This window comes from Chelon labrosus, assembly GCF_963514085.1.
Source record: "Chelon labrosus genome assembly, chromosome: 20".
Taxonomy (NCBI): domain Eukaryota; kingdom Metazoa; phylum Chordata; class Actinopteri; order Mugiliformes; family Mugilidae; genus Chelon; species Chelon labrosus.
In genome coordinates, this window is record NC_140353.1 from 15,286,645 (window position 1) to 15,305,870 (window position 19,226).

Below are 19,226 nucleotides of genomic sequence, written 5' to 3' on the forward strand. Positions count from 1 at the left end.
TACCTGTGAAGACATGAACTGGCCAGATAGAGATGCTGTGGTAAGAACCTCAGGCTGTCCTTCAAGCCAAGACATTTTCAAGGGGTTTCCACTCAAACCACTTTCATTCTTCACAGCCAGCTCCTAAAAAACAAAACAAAAATATATATATATAAACCTGTGAGTGCATACGGTGATGGTTTATTCACCAGTATTTTATTAAGACAAAAAAAAATCCTCCTAAGCCTGTATTCTGTAAAAGTTGTAATGTATACATCCTATACCTGGGTACTGGGATGAAACACATGGACAAATTTGAGTTTGTCCAGCACAAAGACTGGGACCTGGAGAATTAAGAGAATGCAGAACCTGTGCCCAGATCCCTGAAGACTGGCAGAAATGTATGCATGCTGTGGTGAGGAAACCACAACAAAAAAGTACCACCATGACAAAGGGCCTTAGGAGCCAGACAGTGGGGAACAATGAGACAGCTCAAGTCCTTCCATCCAATGGTTTCCATCAGCATAGAAACGGGTACTGGACAGAATGACTAGAACATCAATTGAGACTGTCCTGAGGCTCGGAAGTCTCTGACAGGTGTCATTCTTAGTAGTAATCAAACGCAGCAGGTGACCTGGCGAGCGAGTGGTAAAACAAAAGTGGTTCCATGCAAATGTCTACTTTGGAGAATATTTTAATTACCAAAAAAAAAAAAAAAACAGAACGAGGACACTGACTGGGTTAGAGTTGGGTACTTACAGCTGCTCTCACAGTTGCAAATTCAACCACAGCACTTCCTTTCTTCTTAGTCGATACAATCACATTCAAAACATCCCCGTACTAGGAGCAAGAAAGGAGAGAGGAAAGAAAAGTCAATTGGAGCAAGAGGAAAGATGCAGAACGTTCGAATTAGTATTTCCTTTCACAGCACAATCCATAACCATGAAAACACAAAGCATATGCAGAGTCAGAAATTCAAAACACTGGTGCAAATAAGAGACTTCTGGAATACAAGTTGGGATTCAGTATGTGTTCGGTTATTAGACCTAATGATAGGGTTTATATGTTTGGGCCGAAGACAGTAATATTACAAACAGCATTCGAATAGCTTCTTGTGAAACACTGAGACCTCTGTGACACCTCAAAAGAGACTAGAAGCAAAACTGGATGTCATTATTTTAGCTGCTCCTTGTCCAGTGAATTTGATAAACAATACTTTTAGCGTGAAGGCTGAAATTGAATTTTTCTCATATCCAAATCTCTGATACAAAACTGAACAGAGGAGAAATGTTCGCCAAAAAAGGTGAAGAGTGTTAAATTTCTGTCCGAGTGGGATGGCGAGAAGAAGAGGAGGGGTATAAACATACCTTGGCAGAGTGGACAAAAATCTGATCCATAAATAAAAGACAGAAATGAGCTCACTGTAAGGTTAGGTTAGGTTAGGTGTGTCAGCTATAACCAAGGCTATCTGTCATTAACCTCAGCCTAGCTAAAACTGTGCTTGGGAGCAAAGAGTAGTGGGATGTGGGCTTTAACAAGTCATTCTGGAAAAATTTAGCTTTCTGGGAACGGGAAAGTCCAGGAATGCTAATCCTTACTAAGGACACTCTGGAGCAAGCCAACAGTGACAAAGGAGACTCTCCAAAGGCCTTGGTTTCAAAAAATATAAATATCTTAACATATTTTTCCCTATTAAACGAAGATGTATTATTTTAAGCAGCCAAAATACACAAGTCCACACACGTACGCATGGTCGTATACTCTGAATCATACTCGTTTTCCCACACAGCAGTGGCTATTTCTACTTCCCCAAACTAATAGCTGTCACTCAGAGGAGCTTGCCATCTCAAACAGCTTTTTTTTTCCTGAAATGCATTCCCTTTGCTTGAGAAATTGAAAAGCAACAATACTGTTTTTCGAACAGTTTTTACTCCCACCCGGCCTGGGACCATATCGATTGCATGCGTGCAGACGAGAAATTCATGTGTTTTTTTTCTAGCCGACTTGACGTCAGTGACACTTGCCCTATCCTCGTTTCGGGCCAACCTATACCCCGCCAAAAGCTCTTGTGACGGATCACGGCATAAGGTGGTGCTGTGTTGCATGAGAAGAGCACATTTCCTAATGCCTCCCTTGGCACTGCTTAATCACCTGGTAAGAGGGGCACAAACAATGCCGTGCGTGGCTTTAAAAGGGCACTATAACATTGCCCTCAGCACTTTCACTGCAACAAAACTTAATGGGCCACGTTTAAGGGGGAGAATAAAACAATCTACAGCACTGATGTCATACAGACCTCAAATATGGTCAGACTCTGTAGGCAGGTTTGGTATCACGAGGCACTGCCTTGGAACAGCAAGGGTACAGATAAAATTCTATCATTGTGGGATTTTATGCGATGACAATACATCTTTAGCAATACACTGTAGGCATGGATAATTTTATGAAAATATAATTTACATACAGCTTTATGAAAAAATCCCCCTAAACCAGTCCTGATTCCTAATGTACAACATTGCCAAACCAAAATGATACTCTAATCCTATAATACTGTATTGTGTTAAAATAACAGGAGTCCTAAAGCCAAATTAAGTGTAAATCATTAGTCTTGCAGCACTGCGCTCTGCTTATTTAATGTTCAGTTCACCTTTTGTAGAAGTTTCAAAAGAATATCTTGGGTGTAGCCTCCGTTCATCTGGTCATCTTTTTTACACTTCCACTTCAACTGAAAAAGAAAGAGAAAGAAGACAGAAAGGAGAGGCCGATGTTACTCACGAGGACTTTCAAGAACCAAAAAAGTGCATGATAATCTCTGATCATTACAGCGCAATTGATTAAAGTCAGCTGACGAGGAGTCGACGCGTGCCAGGCAGCTTTGGCTCTGATGAGACACAGATTGCTAAAATCATCAGGACAGACCGGAGCTACGGGAGAAAGACATTGTTAAGCTCTTGGAACATCACCATGACACCACCTGCAAGACCTGCAGTCAATTTCCATTCATACCAAGGGTCCCGGACAAACAGGAGAAACTTAACACAACCGCAGAATCCATGGTGATTCACTTGCTTAACAATCACGCTCACTGATATTCACAAAGTACTCCAACGCAGGTTGATGCCCATATGTGCTCTGGCCAGGACAATAACAGAGATGGTTCACCCTTGGTGCATGTAGAGATTTAGTTTGAACTCCGCTTAACCCATTTAATTGAGCAACAAAGATGCATTCCTGTGTAACTACTTTACTCGTAAGAGCAGCAGAAATAACCTAAAATACTACATTTTTATTTGCTTTGAGTCCTGTTACTAAAAGCTGTTTTGCGAGTTCCCATACGCCCTAAAAAGAGATATTGTGTAATTTCTCACAACCATGTTCAAAGTGCAGCAGCGTCCAGCCAATATCACATCAACTGCTCAGAGTGGAATTATAAATGGCAAGCAGTGAGTGTTGATTCAGCTCCAGCTTTCTGCTCATTGTCAGAGAACCGTGATTTCTGGGAAAGTCGACATAGCCTCTTTTATTTTTTTTTGTTTTAACCAACAATTACACTTGAAACAGTGCATTCGCCTTCCAAGAGCAGTCCCCTCTACCCACTGATGACCTTCTTACTCATTAATCTTTAAACAGGATGTTAAAGTATTTGCATGATGTGATGTCTGTGGTTTCAGCCCACAGCACTGCTGTGTTTGCTCGTAGTCTAAATAAATATACAGATAGGAAAGATATTAGTGGAAACGGCCCAAATGGCATTTAATGTTTACCCACCTAATAAAAATGAAAGAGCTGTCATGATATCAAAGGGGACTGAAGTTCATTTCAAGGCCTGATGGACTTCAATAAATAGGGATTTTTAAGTCAGTCAATCATGAACACAGTCGCTGAGTCCATCATTCTAATAGTCTAATTAGACCGTCAATCAAATTTAGGAAACTTGAATAAAGAGATTTAGTATCACATGCAGGTATTTGACATAGACATCCTTCACAAACAGTATGTAAAAGCAGAAAGTTTGAATAGCTTTTGACTGTAGACAGCATTCAGCAGCCCCTCGGCTCGTTCTATGAAGTTCCCATAAACATGATTTGTGATTCTGTCAGTCTGGCTGCTGTTTGTTTTTCTAACTGAGCACACAAACGTCAGGGAATACACTGCTGCACTAGATGGCTATGAAAGTTTAAAACCAGATTTAATGTCTAAATACATTAGCTGACATCCCCAGTGTCTGTTAATACACGCACACGCTGCCGTTTCCAGAAGGAAATACAATAAGCCTTCTCTTGGCATAGACAGTGGTCTCCTGACAACGTCGTGCCTACTCTAGAGAAATGGGCGTTATAACAGCATGTGTGCTCAGTGGTGGGGCAGCGCATGTGGTCTGCAAATAATGAAATACAAATGGCTAAAATCCCCACAGAGGCTCGGCCTGCACTTTCACTCAGCTGGAGCATACTGGGAACCCGCCATCGTTTTTCTATCTTCCTGCTTTATTCTCCAACAACTGCAACCCTCACCCTGACCTTTCCGCACAGTCTTGTCCCATGACCAAAGTCTTACCTTTAATTTGGGGGTTGCATTGCTCTTGGAACATCTCTCCGATCCAGAGTCTGGGAAAAGCATAAGGGGGGAGATGAGACAGTGAAGAGACAAAGAAACAATTGTTTTTGTGGAAATAAGGTATCCAAGAAAGCAGTCAAGGGACCCATGTAGGTAGACAGCACTTTTAAAATGGCTGTCACATGTTAAATGTCTTAAAGGCAGAGTGCTGATACAGGAGAAGACTGAGTACGTGCAAATGGAAGAGACTCTCAAAAGACATGCTGAGTCTGCATGAGTAATTGTCCAGCCACAAAAAGGGGGTCTAGTTGAAGGCCTAGACTCAGTACTTCCCTGAAATACACACACTTCCATAGTATTTTAATGCAAAAAATATTATCAAGAGGTCAAACGCTTGACAAACAGCTATGTGTGTATATGTGGTGCTTGGTATTCCTATACTAACTTGCCAAGAAACTAAAATAGACCTCTTCAAATATAAGTTGGGTTACTGTTATTGTCTATTATGTGAATAATATTTGGTGAGCCACAAGGAGCCTGGTGGCTGCTGTGGTTGGACTGACAGTATGGTGGCAGGGAAACTGGGGTTTTGGGATCGTAAAAAGACTTCGGTGGCTCAAACCAGATTTATCATGGCAGAACAGGACTACAATGAATTTGGTTTGGTTTGGTGAATCTTGAGAAGTAGACATACTTCTCTGAGTATAGTCTCCGGTTCGCTGCTGTGCTTCTCGTTCTCTCTGGATCTGCTCTCTGATGAGCCTCTGTTCCTCTTCAAGCTGCCTCGATCCCTCCTCCCTTAAGCGGGCAATCTTGAAGAAAAACGCAACAAAAAAGCACCATGCAGTAAGGTTACGTGCACAAATAGACCTGCATGCAATAACTGACAAGTTTATATAAAATATATAAACAAAAACACTAATACAATATGTCAGACTAATTGCTCTCCCTTTCTAAGATTCTGTTATATTCTATATTTCCAGGAAGGAATACAAACCACTTTGTTTCACTTGTTTCACTTAACATGTTGATGAAGACAGAAAATGGAACAGTGCCATCTATTGGTTACCTCCCTCCTCCATCCCAAGGAACACTGCCTCGCATTTACATGCATTAAACACAATGAGCACATACTGTGACTCACCTTGGAAGCATGCACACCATTTTTATTTATCATTGGCCTTCTGAACAAAGTGCATAAAGTCATGCAATATCACCTAATGGGCCTACTGATAATTATGACATGTCTGTAAAAAAAAAAAAAAGGTTCGCTCAGATAGAGCCTTTGTTCCTGAACCAAGTCTTTGGTAGACTTCAGCTCAATCAGGAAACAGTATTTGACGAAAAGCAGAATAAAAGCACCTGGGTGTGCTTCAGAGTTTCCTGGATGCACTGGAATACCTTGTTCCCGGTACAGAGCTGACGCCTGTAGTTAAAGTTTTATTTTTTAATTTTCGCCGCCCTCTCCAGCCAATGTGCAGTGCTAAATCATCTCTCGTGTGGTTTCTATAAAGTCTCTTACCTCTTCTTCGAGTGTTCTAGTGATTTGCACCTCTTCTTGGCTCTGAGCTTCTGCTTGTCGCTCTCTGGCCTCCAAGTCTGTCATAACACATACAAGCAAGAGTCCGTATAGTCTTCATATAATCATACTGAAACTCTTTTGTTCAAGGTAACACAACAGTGCTAAATAAACTGATTATTTTCTAAGTTGTCCCTTTTTCTAAGTTGCTTGTATTTCATTTCATACTGACAACCCAAGTAATTGTTATGTTAATATTGGTAATATGATTAACAAAACTTGATTTAAATACGACCAAAACACACAATACAATACCAGTATATCGGCAGACTAAGACCCCTGATATTGTAGGAAAATGACTCACCCAGCTTGATTTTCTTTCTCTTATCATCTAGCTTCTTGTTTCTTTCTTCTGCTTGTTTCTTGGCAGCACAAATCTTGTCGTAGGCGGCCTGAAAACATCATTAGACACCATCAAGGATCGTGTCTCAGTCTGTCTCAGTGTACTTGTTTTTCTTTTGCGGGTTGAGAGGCGTCAGTGGTCTTACTTTGGCAGCGGCATCAGTTAGCACCTCAAGAGCCTGGGACAACTGGTGGAAGAGCTCCGCTAAAGGAAAGGGATGACAGATGGGACAACAGAGACAATTGGGAAACTGAATACACATTTCACAAAGATCTAATATTGGTAACTATCAGTGAGATACAGACTGAAAAGTAGAACAGAGTTCAACTTCTACAGGAAACTTTCCAAAAGAGGTATTATGTGCAGGAACTGACACAAACTGAGAAATTAAATTTTGCCACGGGTCTCACGAAACCCGTTTCCTCCAATGACAAAATCGTGCATTCCCTTGCCTCTCCCCATCCATCTTTCATTAAGGGCCACTGCCGCAAACACCACCACTCCAGTTTTCATCTAACACACACATACATACAAATGTACACTGGAAGACCACAATCCCCCCAGCTCGTCCTACAAACGGCAGACTGCTGCACTATACTGGCCAGGCTTAATCATTCACTTATGGGAAGGCCTAACAGACCGATACTGTTACTCCCTGTGGGGACTGGCAGTGCACACTAACAGAAGGCTCTGGAGATGGTGCTGCCAGCAAAGGCGGTCAGGTTACCTGCACGCATATAATGGGATGGAATGAAATTCAAGTGGTGGGGAGGGGACCTGCCATGCCCACCAGGCAGTTCAAGAGTGTCACAACATCGGGGGTTGAGGAGAATGAGGCATATTGGGGGGTGTCGTCACTTAGTGAAGAATCATGACCCCTAAGTCACCTCATACGTGCATAGAACTTTCTCCCGAAGGGAAGCAAGTCCAAAGACTCGCTCTGCTCTCGTGCGATAGATACGAAGTCAGTTGATGTGCGGGTTCAAGTGTTGAGGCCCTCCAAACCACTTCTTTTCCATTTCTGGGAAACCGACCCCCTGCTTTTGTATTATCCCTCTCACTCTCCCAACCCTACCAATTTCCTATTTTTTTTCCCCCTGACATAATCAGGAATTGTCTGAACCATCCAGCAACCACATAAACTTGACTTGAAAACATACCCCACGACCAGCCTTTTGTCCAAGGTGCTTTTTCCCCCGACTGACTAAAAGCTACATTGTTATTTCCTGGTCTAATTGTTGACATGCAGGTTGGCTACAGGCTGCACGCGAAGCGATGACCCCAAGTGAAGTGGATGAAGTGTGGAAACACTTGTGGTGATCGTGGTGCTAGCGATGTTTGGCTTGTCTTGTCTGGCTAGAAAGCCAGCGGGAGAAACACCCACTGGTTAGCTTTGCGACATAAGGCTTTGGCTAAGCTGTCTGACAGAGTTTACCATGCCGAGGGTGCCACTTTGGTTCTTGACGGCCACTCAGTCAGACGATTAAAACAAATTATTCAGAAAACAATGGCACTGGTCTGTGGTTCAGAATGGAGACACAGCGAAAAAGAAACACAGTAACTGGCACACTCACCTGCTTTTGGGTTGTCTGGGTTCTTGTCCGGATGGCATGTCAAGGCTTTCTGTCGATAAGCTTTCTTGATCTGGGAGAGAAACAGAAAAATGCAAAGTGGAAAATGAGGCTGAATAAGACACAGAGAGAGCGAATCATCCAGTTAAGCGCAGATTTTGGCCACTGTGTACTCTCTTACCCTCACAATTAATTATCTTTATCTTTTCATCCCTTGGCCCTGAAACCCAAAGTCTAAATAAAAACTGATGGTCCCACTGAAATGATGGCAAACACGATCGGTCGCAGTGTCACATTAAAACATTTGGGCTGAAACGTGGTCTGCATGCACATAAAAATCAGGGATTGTGTAGTTTGGATCGAATCAACACCTGAGCTAATCCTCTGCTTCTTGACCTTTTCACACTTGGTTAATGGCTTCTAACCACCGTGACACTGTGCACTGCACCATGAATTAGACACACAAGCATTCCAAACTATTCTCAAGCCCACTGCCAGTTTGCAAGATAAATGTGGCCTAAGGTGCAACCTCAAACTAGACAATCTTTATTCATACAATATTAAATAAAGATGTAACAATACGTTTCAATAACACACGCAAAAACAGTCACACATCATTAATATCTTAGGCTAGTAGTCAAAACCTTTGGGGTTTAGAATACCAAAGTGGAAAAACCAAACAATACTTTGGAGTATTGTAATGTCATGTGAGGTTTTAGTTATAGCTGATTTTTTAAAATTTGAGTCACTGCTTGGAATGCTAACCATTCATTGGTCCTCCTAGGGACCAGTTAATGGCAAGGTGGCTTTCATTAGATGTTTGCTTCTTTGGTGAAAGAAGGGAAGCGGAAAAACTTTCCATGGAGACCAGAGGGGGCTGTAGAGTGCAAGCTTTCCGCACACAACCTCAAAAAACACATGCACATATATACATATACATCGCATGCTAAGGATTTGGCACATACATCCCAGACGAAACACATACATTGACACATACACATTCTCACCAGACTTAATAAGCCATGCCAATTTTCTGCGTGTTTTCACGTACTCGCTCCTTAGCGCAAATCAATCTCCTGCCAGCGTGCTACGGGCCGCAAAAACTGGGAGCTCCTTTCTCCGTGCCTGGGAAACGTTTTCATTGGACACTTTGTGCTCTGGCATATGCAAAGTTTCCCTGCAAGTTGTTTTGCACAATTTTATCTTTGGAATGCATGCCAAAGCATACAGAGCTGGCTTTACAGGGGTTGAAACAGAACTCAACTATAAGGGAACTAAGCAGAATGGTGTAATCCATCAGTGTCTAGGCTGTTTAACAACAACTCCAAAGAGGCTCCATGACACTCAACTTAGGCACATTAGGCTGGATGCCCACTGTCCAAGGTACAAGAGCTAAAACTCCGCACGATTATATGAATCCAACAAGTCTCTAGAGAGCACACTCTGGAGATTACTGTGGCTCAGACAGCTCCTAAATGTCACAAGTACTTCGTTCTATCTTGACTGGATTTTAGTTCCAGTGGTAAATGAGAACCTGGTTCACTGAGAGGGCTTCGAGAGACTAGACATCATTAAGGGATATTTAGTCTCGCTGCTTGGCACACAGAGCCTACCAAGAGATTGAGACTGACACGCAGGGCTGTGGACTAGAGCCAAACACATATGCTTATGGTTGGCCTAAGTCTGCATCCCCTTTTGAGCCTCCCGCTGTCTATTTCTCCCATTTCTTTTGTACATGCTCTCCATCATTGATTTGGCCAAATCTCTCCAAAGCCTTTTAGTAAGTTAAAGCTCAAAGATTCAACGTTATTGTCATTCATCCACATATGAAAACGCTGTTTGTCTCTGAGATGAAGAGAAGCAAAGCCATTATGGAAGCTATTGTGTTCTGAAGAGATATTTAGCCCCCTGCAGTATACAGCCTTAGAGCTGACCATTTACGAGGTCATCTCGTGCTCTCTTCTCACGTTCAGTCTGCTTCGCATGTTCTTCATCACCTGCAGCCAGCTGACAAGATAAACGTCTCCACATCTTCCGTAAACACAGCAGATGTTTGCCGTTGTCGGGACAAAAGTTTAGCCAGCTGAGAAGTTTGACAAGAACAACCTGTCATCACCGGTGGAGAACTGCCACACCGCATGTCATCATTATGGTCTCATCGTTGTTAAGTTTAAGCTCCAGTTCACACACACTTCTCTGCATTTCTGTTCATTATCTTACCGTCCTCTCTGTCCAACTCCCCCTCCCTCCTTATCCGATTCACTCCCTCTTGCATCCTTCATGCTCTCGTATCTTGTCTCAACTGAGCCTACAGTGCTGTTTTGTTAAATAATGCATGATTACTCCCATCAATGCTGTAACACGCAAGCCTTAATCAATGCTGGAAGACCTTGAAGCCCGCTGGTTGTACAAACTAGAAGCAAAAGCAGCCAATCTGAAGACGTTTGCACATGTGTGGATAAGAGCTCTCAGATCGAGTGGCATCTTCTTACAGAGCTAATCCAGTCAATTGCTGTAGCAATTATCTTTGTGCATCTCACCATGACCTTAGAGGTCTGGCTCTTGAATCGATTACAAGTAGGGGAAAAAAAGAAAACCATAACAACTCCTTGGCTGAAAACAACTGCTGTCTGTTGTGCTTACAGATGATTATTTAATTCCACAGTGTCTTCTCTTTCTCAGATTTTAATTATTCTATGCTGCCACATGCCAGTTTACCTTGTGTTATGTATGAGACAAACTGAATGGGATAAAATGAACTACTTCCCACAAAATCAGGAAAATACTACAATCTAGCGGCAGCAGGCCAACAGTAGCCTAATGGTTAGTGCCTTGTGAAAAACAAGACCCTCTCAGCCGCCCTGATCCCCGTTTGCCACAGTCTTAACTGCCTGCCCACATCTTGTCTTCATTACACCAGCCTTTGGTGCCAATTATAGTTGACAAACTGGTCCTGGTGTAGCCGCAGCACGGCCCCGGTAGGGCCCCTAGCCTGTGTGGCTGATTAGCTGCCTGATCTGCCATGGGCCCATCCTCCTTAATTACAATGCTCTGCTTTTTACAGGACATTATCAGCTGGAGGAAAATCATAAGACGAAAACAGGAAGAAGGAAGCAGAGGACCAGGACAGGGGCAAAAACGATATAAACAGCAGAGAAAGTTAAAAGAAAAATGAAAGAATGCATATAACCAAGAGAAACAGTGAGACACTGAGAATGACCAAACCTCCAGCCATGCTGGGCTGCATTTCAGAATTGAGGCATTCTTGCAATGAAATTGTATCAATACAAATAATGAACCCATGTTAACTTTTACTGAACTAATAATAAATTATTTTGTAATTATTTGTAAAAAAAAAAAATTCTGATGTAAAACAGTAATCCATGACCAAATGATATGGAAAAACCTGAAACTCCAGGTTGCATCTCTGATGATGCTCAGTCTACCTACCCTCACTAAGTAAATACGCAAAGATGTATCTCATCACTTTGAGAAATTAGTTTACAAAGAGCTGTTACACAATGCAAGCACCTGTCCTTGGATATTCTGTCTGGAAGTAAATCATGCAGGCATGTAGTCACTGCACACACTGCAACACATTAGGTAATAGGTACATTAAAATGTAAGTAGCTAAAAAAGCCACGGGAAATTTTGTGTGGTCTTGGCTGTTGACATTGTTTCACCAAGCAATCTGTGGTAGGTAGAACTCTTTATATGGTGGCTAGCCTGCAGCAAAACCCTCCCTTAGCACTACAATCATAAAGCAAACCTCAGTCATCTGTAGTCATTAAATCATAAGCACTGACGTGCCAGTTTCCTCAAAATTTATCAGCCACCCAAGCACGGAGGACGGTCAACAGCGGTGATCATAGAAAGAGATGCTAAATAGAACCAGGAGGATATGCAGAATGCAAAACCTCTACGTCAAAGCAATGTTTTACAAGATGTGGCTAAACCCACACTGGGATGAGCTCCTTCCCTTTCTCTGTGATAAACAACATGCCTAATAGTGGTGACAGAGCAGCGGGCAAAACAACTGGGATAAGTAGCCCATCTGATGACATCTGCGTTCACACACTTGATTGATTTTACAGCCCCCACCCCACAAGACCCAATGCACTACACATACGCACAAACCCACTATCTCTCTCGACCATCAACAGACCTCACAGAACCAGCCTTCTCCGCTTTGGAGCCACAATTTGGCCCAAGCCACAACCGCTAACTTCCTTGAGGATAATCCTCTGGGGAGGACAGAACTTTGAAATCCAATTAAGAAATTAACTTCTTCCCTCCTTTTGGCAGCGATTTTAAGTTCCCTTCAGGCCTGTGGATTGTGGATGGTTAAACTGCGAGGAGCAGTGGCTGTAGGGAAAGGGATGGATTCAGGAAGTCATGGTCAACCGATGTGGGTTGAGAAATAAAATAGAGGCGGTGGGAATCATCCCCGTGTTCACTGAAATTCTATATAGACGTAAATATTACTTAAGCAGAATTCTTTTTAAGCTATGAAGAGGAGAGCACACATTTTTAACCCTTTACAAATTGTTTGTCCACGGGATCAATGCCTTTACTTTGGATGTCATAATACTTTTCAGCTTTTTAGATAATCAAATAAATTGAGCAATAAACATAACCTAAACATAATAAACATAAACTAAACTCATATATATGTGTGTGTGTATTTCAACAGATGTCGGTAACAACCCATGCAACCCACACATGAAAATAAATCAAACCTTACATGTTAAAAAAATGGAATGAGACAGGAAAAAGTATTAAACACACTTACTTAAATTTATTTAATACTTTGTACAAAAGCCTTTGTTGGGAATAACAGCTCAAGATGCCTCCTGTATGGAGAAACTAGTTGCATGCATTGCTCAGGTGTGATTTTGGCCCATTCTTCCACAAAAACAGTCTTCAAATCCTGAAGGTCCCGTGGGCCTATTCCATGAACTCTGATCTTCAGTTCTTTCCATAGATTTTCTATTGGATTTAAGTCAGGTGATTGGCTGGGCCATTCTAGCAGCTTTATTTTCTTTCTCTGAAACCAAGTGAGAGTCTCCTTGGCTGTGTGTTTGGGATCATTGTCCTGCTGAAATGTCTGCTCTCATTTCATCTTCATCATCCGGGTAGATGATGCAGATTTTTATCAAGAATGTCTCGGTACATTTTTCCATTCATCCTTCCTTCAGTTATATGAAGTTTGCCAGCGTCGTACGCTGAAAAACAGACCCACAACATGATGTTCCCACCTCCAAACTTCACTGTTGCTATGGTGTTTTGACCTGATCAATTTTGGTCTCATCTGACTAGACTATATTCTCCCAGTAATTCACAGGCTTGTTTAAATGTTCAAACTTTAAAAGAGATTCAACATGTTTTTTTAGAGTCTTGGAGTCTTGTGTGGTGAGCGTGCACACAGACCATGGTTGTTGAATGCTTTACTTATTGTTTTCTTTGAAACAATTGTACCTGCTAATTCCAGGTCTTTCTGAAGCTCTCCACAAGTGTCCCTCGGCTCTCGGACAACCCATCTGATAATTATTTTAACTCCTCTGTCAGACATTTTGCGAGGAGCACCTGGTCGTGGCCGGTTTATGGAGAAATTATGTTGTTTCCACTTCCGGATTATGGCCCCAACAGTGCTCACTGGAACATTCAGAGGTTTAGAAATGCTTCTGTAACCAATGAAATCAGTATGTTTTGCGACAATAATGCTGCAAAGGTCTTGAGAGAGCTCTTTGGTTTTACCCCTCGTGAGATGTTTCTTGTGTGACACCTTGGCAATGAGACACCTTTTTATCAGGCCATCATTTGGAACTGAACCAGCTGATATTAATTTGCACTGACAAGGGGCAGGATAGCTAATTACTGATAGATTTCAGCTGGTGTCGTGGCTTCCCATGCCTTTTTGTACCTCTATTTCTTCTTGTGTCTAATACTTTTTCCCTTTTTCATTCCATTTTTTTAGCACGTAACTTAATTTATGGACATGTAAAGTTTGATTTCCTTGCATGTGTGGGTTGCATGGTTTGTTACCGACATCTGGTGAAATTTTCATGTCAGTAGCACATTTAGAAATATATTTACTGAGAAAAATAGCAGCGTCTTCAATACTTATTTTACCTGCTGTATGTATGTGTGTGTATATAGAATATGGAATTCATTATATATTCAAAGCTTCACCTCTAAAGTAATGCCCTATGTTTATTGTGTAACAGTGTGATGACAAAAAGTTGCCTAACACAACGTCTCCACTCAGTGGCCTTTTCGGTGTATCGCACCTTATTTAGCCTTTAATTGGTTTGTCTGTTTTATGACTTCTGTCTGACTTTTTTTTATCTAACGTCTTCCTGGATCAACAACCCCATACTTTAGTTTAAAAAATAAAGAAAAAAAAGACTTCTTGGTTTATTATACAAGCACACACGACACAAACACACACTAATACAAGCACCACGTTAGCAAGCTATCTAAGCCTCCAGCTTACAGACACCATATCGTCTAACAGCGACTATTTATCGTTTAACACTCGGAAAATAAAACGTCTGTCAAAACAGTCCTCTACAAACTGCAATGCGCATCTAAACAGTCGTGCATGGTTTGCCAATTAGCTAATGCTAGCTTTAACGGCTAACTAATTTACGCACCTCTTTCGCCGTGGCAGTGCTTTCAATGCCGAGTAAACCGTACAGGTCCAGCTTCAGGATATCCTTTGCTTTTCCGGACATATCTACTAAAATTTTGTTACAATAGCTACAGAGGAAATATTGATGTGCGGTTGTTAACGCTGTTATTCCGACGTGAACGTTTGACTGACTTGCTTGTCTGTTGTTGTTCCGGGTTCCAGGGCGCGTGGCCTTTGAACCAGGATGTGAAGTGAAACACCGGGAAATGTAGTTTTTCTCAGATTCGTTCTCTCGGGCTTATGGGACAGGTTATGGGAAACGTTACTGATGTATATTTTAGCATTTCGGGTTCTTTTTTATGCTTCAATACCAAGCAGTTTCCGCTCAATTATTATTATATGAATACATGAAATGTGTTTATTTTTTAAAATTTGTATTTGTTTTTTAATTTAATAAAAACGCAGGTACGTTACCCCATTTGCCAACGCTCCCTCAACGTGTTATATTAAGAATAATAATCACCAGATTGTTACAATGAAACGAGAGCGCTCCCTGGTGGATACATGTCTTATGTAGCAGCGACCCAGTGTCTAAAAAAAAGCTAAACTCTTTTCTGTATTCCTACAAAATGTAGCTTTTTCACATCTGTCAACAGAGACTGCCTAAATAGATTTGTATTGTTTTGTGTGCGTGTGCACCACTGAATCAGTCGTGTTTTACTGGCAGAAGGCTCTTACAACTGTTTACACCATGTGTTTATATTCTGGGTAGCCGAGCTCCACCTTTATTTACATTCAGATCATGGCGTCCTCTGCTCAGGTCTGCGGAGTTCCAGTTTTGCTCGACTGTGCATGTTCAAACTGAATCCGAGGAAAAGGAGACTTGAATCTTGACAATCTCAAGTTAAACAATTTATTGCATGAGAAGTAGCTACACAGCTGTGGCCTCTAACCCCTGCACCAGAGAAGAGCCCCGATGCCGGGAATAATGTTTGCAGTTATCATCAAAAATTGTTACAGTAATTGTGTGCGTGTGCGCAGTTTCATAATGATGTTCAACGAGCTGTTTCCTTTTAGTAGGCCATGTTCTTTTCCTGGTGCAACATACAGGGCCTTCTAAGGTCAAACTGAAGTTGGGAGTATTAAACCTTCATTATTCACGGTTCTACACTATTCCGCAATGAGCAGTAACAAAATACATTCGCAATTCCCCCTTTTCACATCAATCCGTGATGTGAACAGCAAAAGTGTGTCTGTTCTGGTGATAACGTAAATTTGCAATATTATCAATATGGCTGGTCAGATCAGATGGACTAACAGGTAAGATGGTTAGAGGTGCCACAAGGGTGACTAGAGCACAAGTTCCTGTCCAATTGGGTGGGAGCGTCCCCCTTAGGGATTTACCACCACAGTACCACCAGATGTCAGAACGAGCTTTAGGAAAACTGGAGTAATTAGTTTGGCTTATAAGGTCATGCGAAAACATAAACTGTGCAGCGGGAATACTACCATTTTTTTTTTCTTCTGTGTGATTACAACATAAGCAGGTATAATTAAATTAAGTGAGAGTGAATATAGGTGGCGTAGCTTTGACTGGCGCTAAGGGAAAAGCGTAAAGTAACGAGGTGCAATTGGTGGGAGTGTCTAACACATGCATGTCCAAATGGCATCGCTGCGAGAATGGAGTCGAGTCATTAAAATGCTGAGGCACTAATTGTAATTGGGGTCTAGCTGAGAACATGTGATACGGTCAGACACATTCTCATTCCATGGCTTAAAGGTGTAGGTTTCCTGCATGGTGTCAGACAGCCAACCGAGCCAGAGATTCACTTCTTTAAACCCAGTTTCCAAAATCAGCTTCTTATTAAAAGAGGAACGGGTGAGTTTGGTAGAAACGCTTGAGAGTGCAGAGTCTGAGCTAGATCGCGTAGTTAATTTTTATAGACAATTGGCCTTGAATGCATGAGTCAGTGGAGCGGTATGCACCGAGGACATAAGTTCCATTATCAGTAGACTGGATTTTAGAGATTAGGGTCAAATTCATGGTGGACATTAAAAAAAATGTCCAGCAAGTGTGCATTTCTGAGGTGTGGAAAATGGGAGGCGTTCAGGTGTCCCAGAGAATCCAGCAACCGAGGTGTATTTGGTGGATGCAGGCAGCAGAGTATTTATTGAACTGAATTGAGCGCCTGTGTCAACCATCATCATGTTCCTCCCACATCCCTAGGTATCATGGGGTCCCTCAGGGTTGCATCCTGGGCCCCCTCATTGTGGGAGCATATACCCGTGAGGGTTTGAGTGTGGTGGGGCTGGACCTGGTAGCGGTTGAGGCTGCTGCTGAGGTGGACTATATCTCTGACGTTGGCTTCCTGCCAACCAGCAGTCTCGGGCCCAGTGTCCAGGTTTGTCACAGTAAAAGCAAACATTATCTCTGCCTCTGCTGCCATAGTTACCACGAGATCTGGTTCTGGGGCCTCAGCCACACCCACGGCCTCTCTGTTGTGGGAATGGTGATTCACGCCACACATATTGCTGCTGTGGTGCCATGGCATAAGGCTGAGACACAGGTGTCATGGTGTCGTAAGGAGGAGGGGCTGTTACAAGCTTGCGCGAGCTTGCACTTGTGGCTGTGTTTTGTTTTGTTTTACGCTCATTGTCTGTGTCTCTAAAGCCGTTTAGCTGTGTCTGGACAAGTTGTGTCTCTAATGTGTCAGAATTTACTTTCTCTGCCTCTCTTTCTTATTGAGGACCATATTACTCCTCTGAAAATAGCAGAAGTGCGGTCATTATTTCTGGGGTCAGCTCCCATCATGTCTGTCCATTTTCCTATGCATCTGTCTATATAAGCAGCTGTGTCCTTTTAATAGCAGGCCCGTAAATTTGGCTGCTGTTAACTGCGTTGGATACAAGTCTCTAAGTGCATTTTGAAAGGCCTCCTGGTGTTCAGTGTGTAGGGATTTGTCAGGAACGTTTTTAGTGTTTGCAGTCTCTTCTGTCATTACCAGCGTGGACAGAGAATTTTGAGTAATAATAACCTTCCTCACGTCTGCCATGCACAATCTGTAACGCACCACTGCTTTGTGAAAGGCTCTAAGGCAGGCGCCCACTCCACCTGCTTAAGGGCGTCATTTTAGCGCTGTCTTTATAACTCTACGTCCTTTTCTTCCAACCTCACATATCCCTCATTAGTCACTTTCACTTTCACTTTCCTGATCATCTCACTATTATTTTAGGGAAGTAATGTTCGGCCTTATCTTTCTTTGTCCTTAGTTTACCTATTCTGGGTTTCCCAGCGTTATTAAATGCCTCTTCAGTAGTTTCATGAGCCTGCAGAATAACATTTAATTTCCGCACAGCTGTCTCTGGTGTGATTCCTGGATCATCATTATCTGGCAGCAGTCCCCTCTGTCTCACTTCCCTGATCCACTTCTCATACTTCTTCCTCAGCCTTTGTTCTGTCTTTTTGTTCTATCCCTACTTCTATGAACTTCCAGGTCTGCTGTAAGAGCAGGCCCCTAGAGCCATGTTTGAACTGTTTTTCTTCTGACATTTCGCTGTGGACGTGCTACAAAAGGTCGTTAGTTGACAGCACTGTGGAAACCTAGTATCTGAACACTCCGCGTTTCTCAGATAATCGGCACAGCCAAGCTTCTACTGTTGAACCTGGTTTGAGAGCGGGTTGCCTATGGCCTGATTTCTGAGCTCTTCCAACAGGGAGTATTTACAGATATAAAAACAACATTCCCAGGGACTTTAGTCCTTTATTCGAACCACCAACGCACAAAGACCTTGAACCGTCACACTGAAATTTTGTCATCTCTGCTCCGACCCACTCCAGCGATACATCTTTAATTTGACGTCAGGAGTATTAAACCTTCATTATTCACGGTTCTACACTATTCTTCAATGAGCAGTAACAAAATATATTCACACCTCCTTATAACCAACAGTCTTTGACCTACTGTCAAGTGTTTAGTTTTATACTTGTCTAAGAACTTATTTAATCATACGAAAGATTATAGAGGGATACACACTGGTATGACTGTTCTGTAATCGGTTTGCGTAATAAAATGGTCTGCATTGTATGAGTACAGTTCACAGCACGTCTGTGTTTATTACCTCCAGGTGCTGCCTCGCACCTTGCATTTCACATTCGTGCTTGTGTTTGATCACCTGCAGACACGGCCCTCTGTACACTTCTGCAAAAACAAGACAGGCTTTAGACAGTCCTAATGATCTCATACTACTATTACTATTCATTTTTATCCAAACATGGCAGGACGAAGCCTTACAGGACACTGTTAAGAAGAGAAAAAGCACTTTATTCATTGATCCTTGCTGCTATGTGAAAAATTCACATGCTAATATTTAAACCTTACTTCATGTCAAATAAACACTTTCCAAACAGACTCTTGTCTCCAGTCTGTTGCTTTCCATTCAGTCACATTTTATCTCAGATCACATGACAACAGAAACCATGAACAGAATTCAATCAAGGTGGAAACACAGTTTAGAAACTAAACACATATGTACGTCTGATTGTTTATCGTTTGAGCTGATTAA

General features: G+C 42.1%; 1 protein-coding gene across 5 annotated transcripts in view; it reads right to left on the bottom strand.

The window, feature by feature from the left end:
• Positions 1–15,030, bottom strand: part of dnajc17 (DnaJ (Hsp40) homolog, subfamily C, member 17) — a 64,752-nt gene extending 49,722 nt beyond the window's left edge. For 4 of the 5 annotated variants that reach the window (XR_014699674.1, XR_014699675.1, XM_084569830.1 and 1 more), the window contains exons 1-10: positions 14,686–15,030; positions 8,033–8,102; positions 6,604–6,662; positions 6,420–6,507; positions 6,059–6,135; positions 5,231–5,348; positions 4,537–4,586; positions 2,627–2,704; positions 739–819; positions 4–123 (exon numbers count right to left, since the gene is read on the bottom strand). Coding sequence is in view for 3 of the 5 variants with exons in the window: in XM_084569830.1 (XP_084425956.1) it covers positions 4–123; positions 739–819; positions 2,627–2,704; positions 4,537–4,586; positions 5,231–5,348; positions 6,059–6,135; positions 6,420–6,507; positions 6,604–6,662; positions 8,033–8,102; positions 14,686–14,766 (822 nt within the window). In the remaining 2 variants the exon portion in view is untranslated. The remainder of the gene's footprint in view (positions 1–3; positions 124–738; positions 820–2,626; positions 2,705–4,536; positions 4,587–5,230; positions 5,349–6,058; positions 6,136–6,419; positions 6,508–6,603; positions 6,663–8,032; positions 8,103–14,685) is intronic. The other variant, XM_084569829.1, reaches the window with a different exon arrangement.
• Between the last annotated feature and the right edge of the window lie 4,196 nt (positions 15,031–19,226).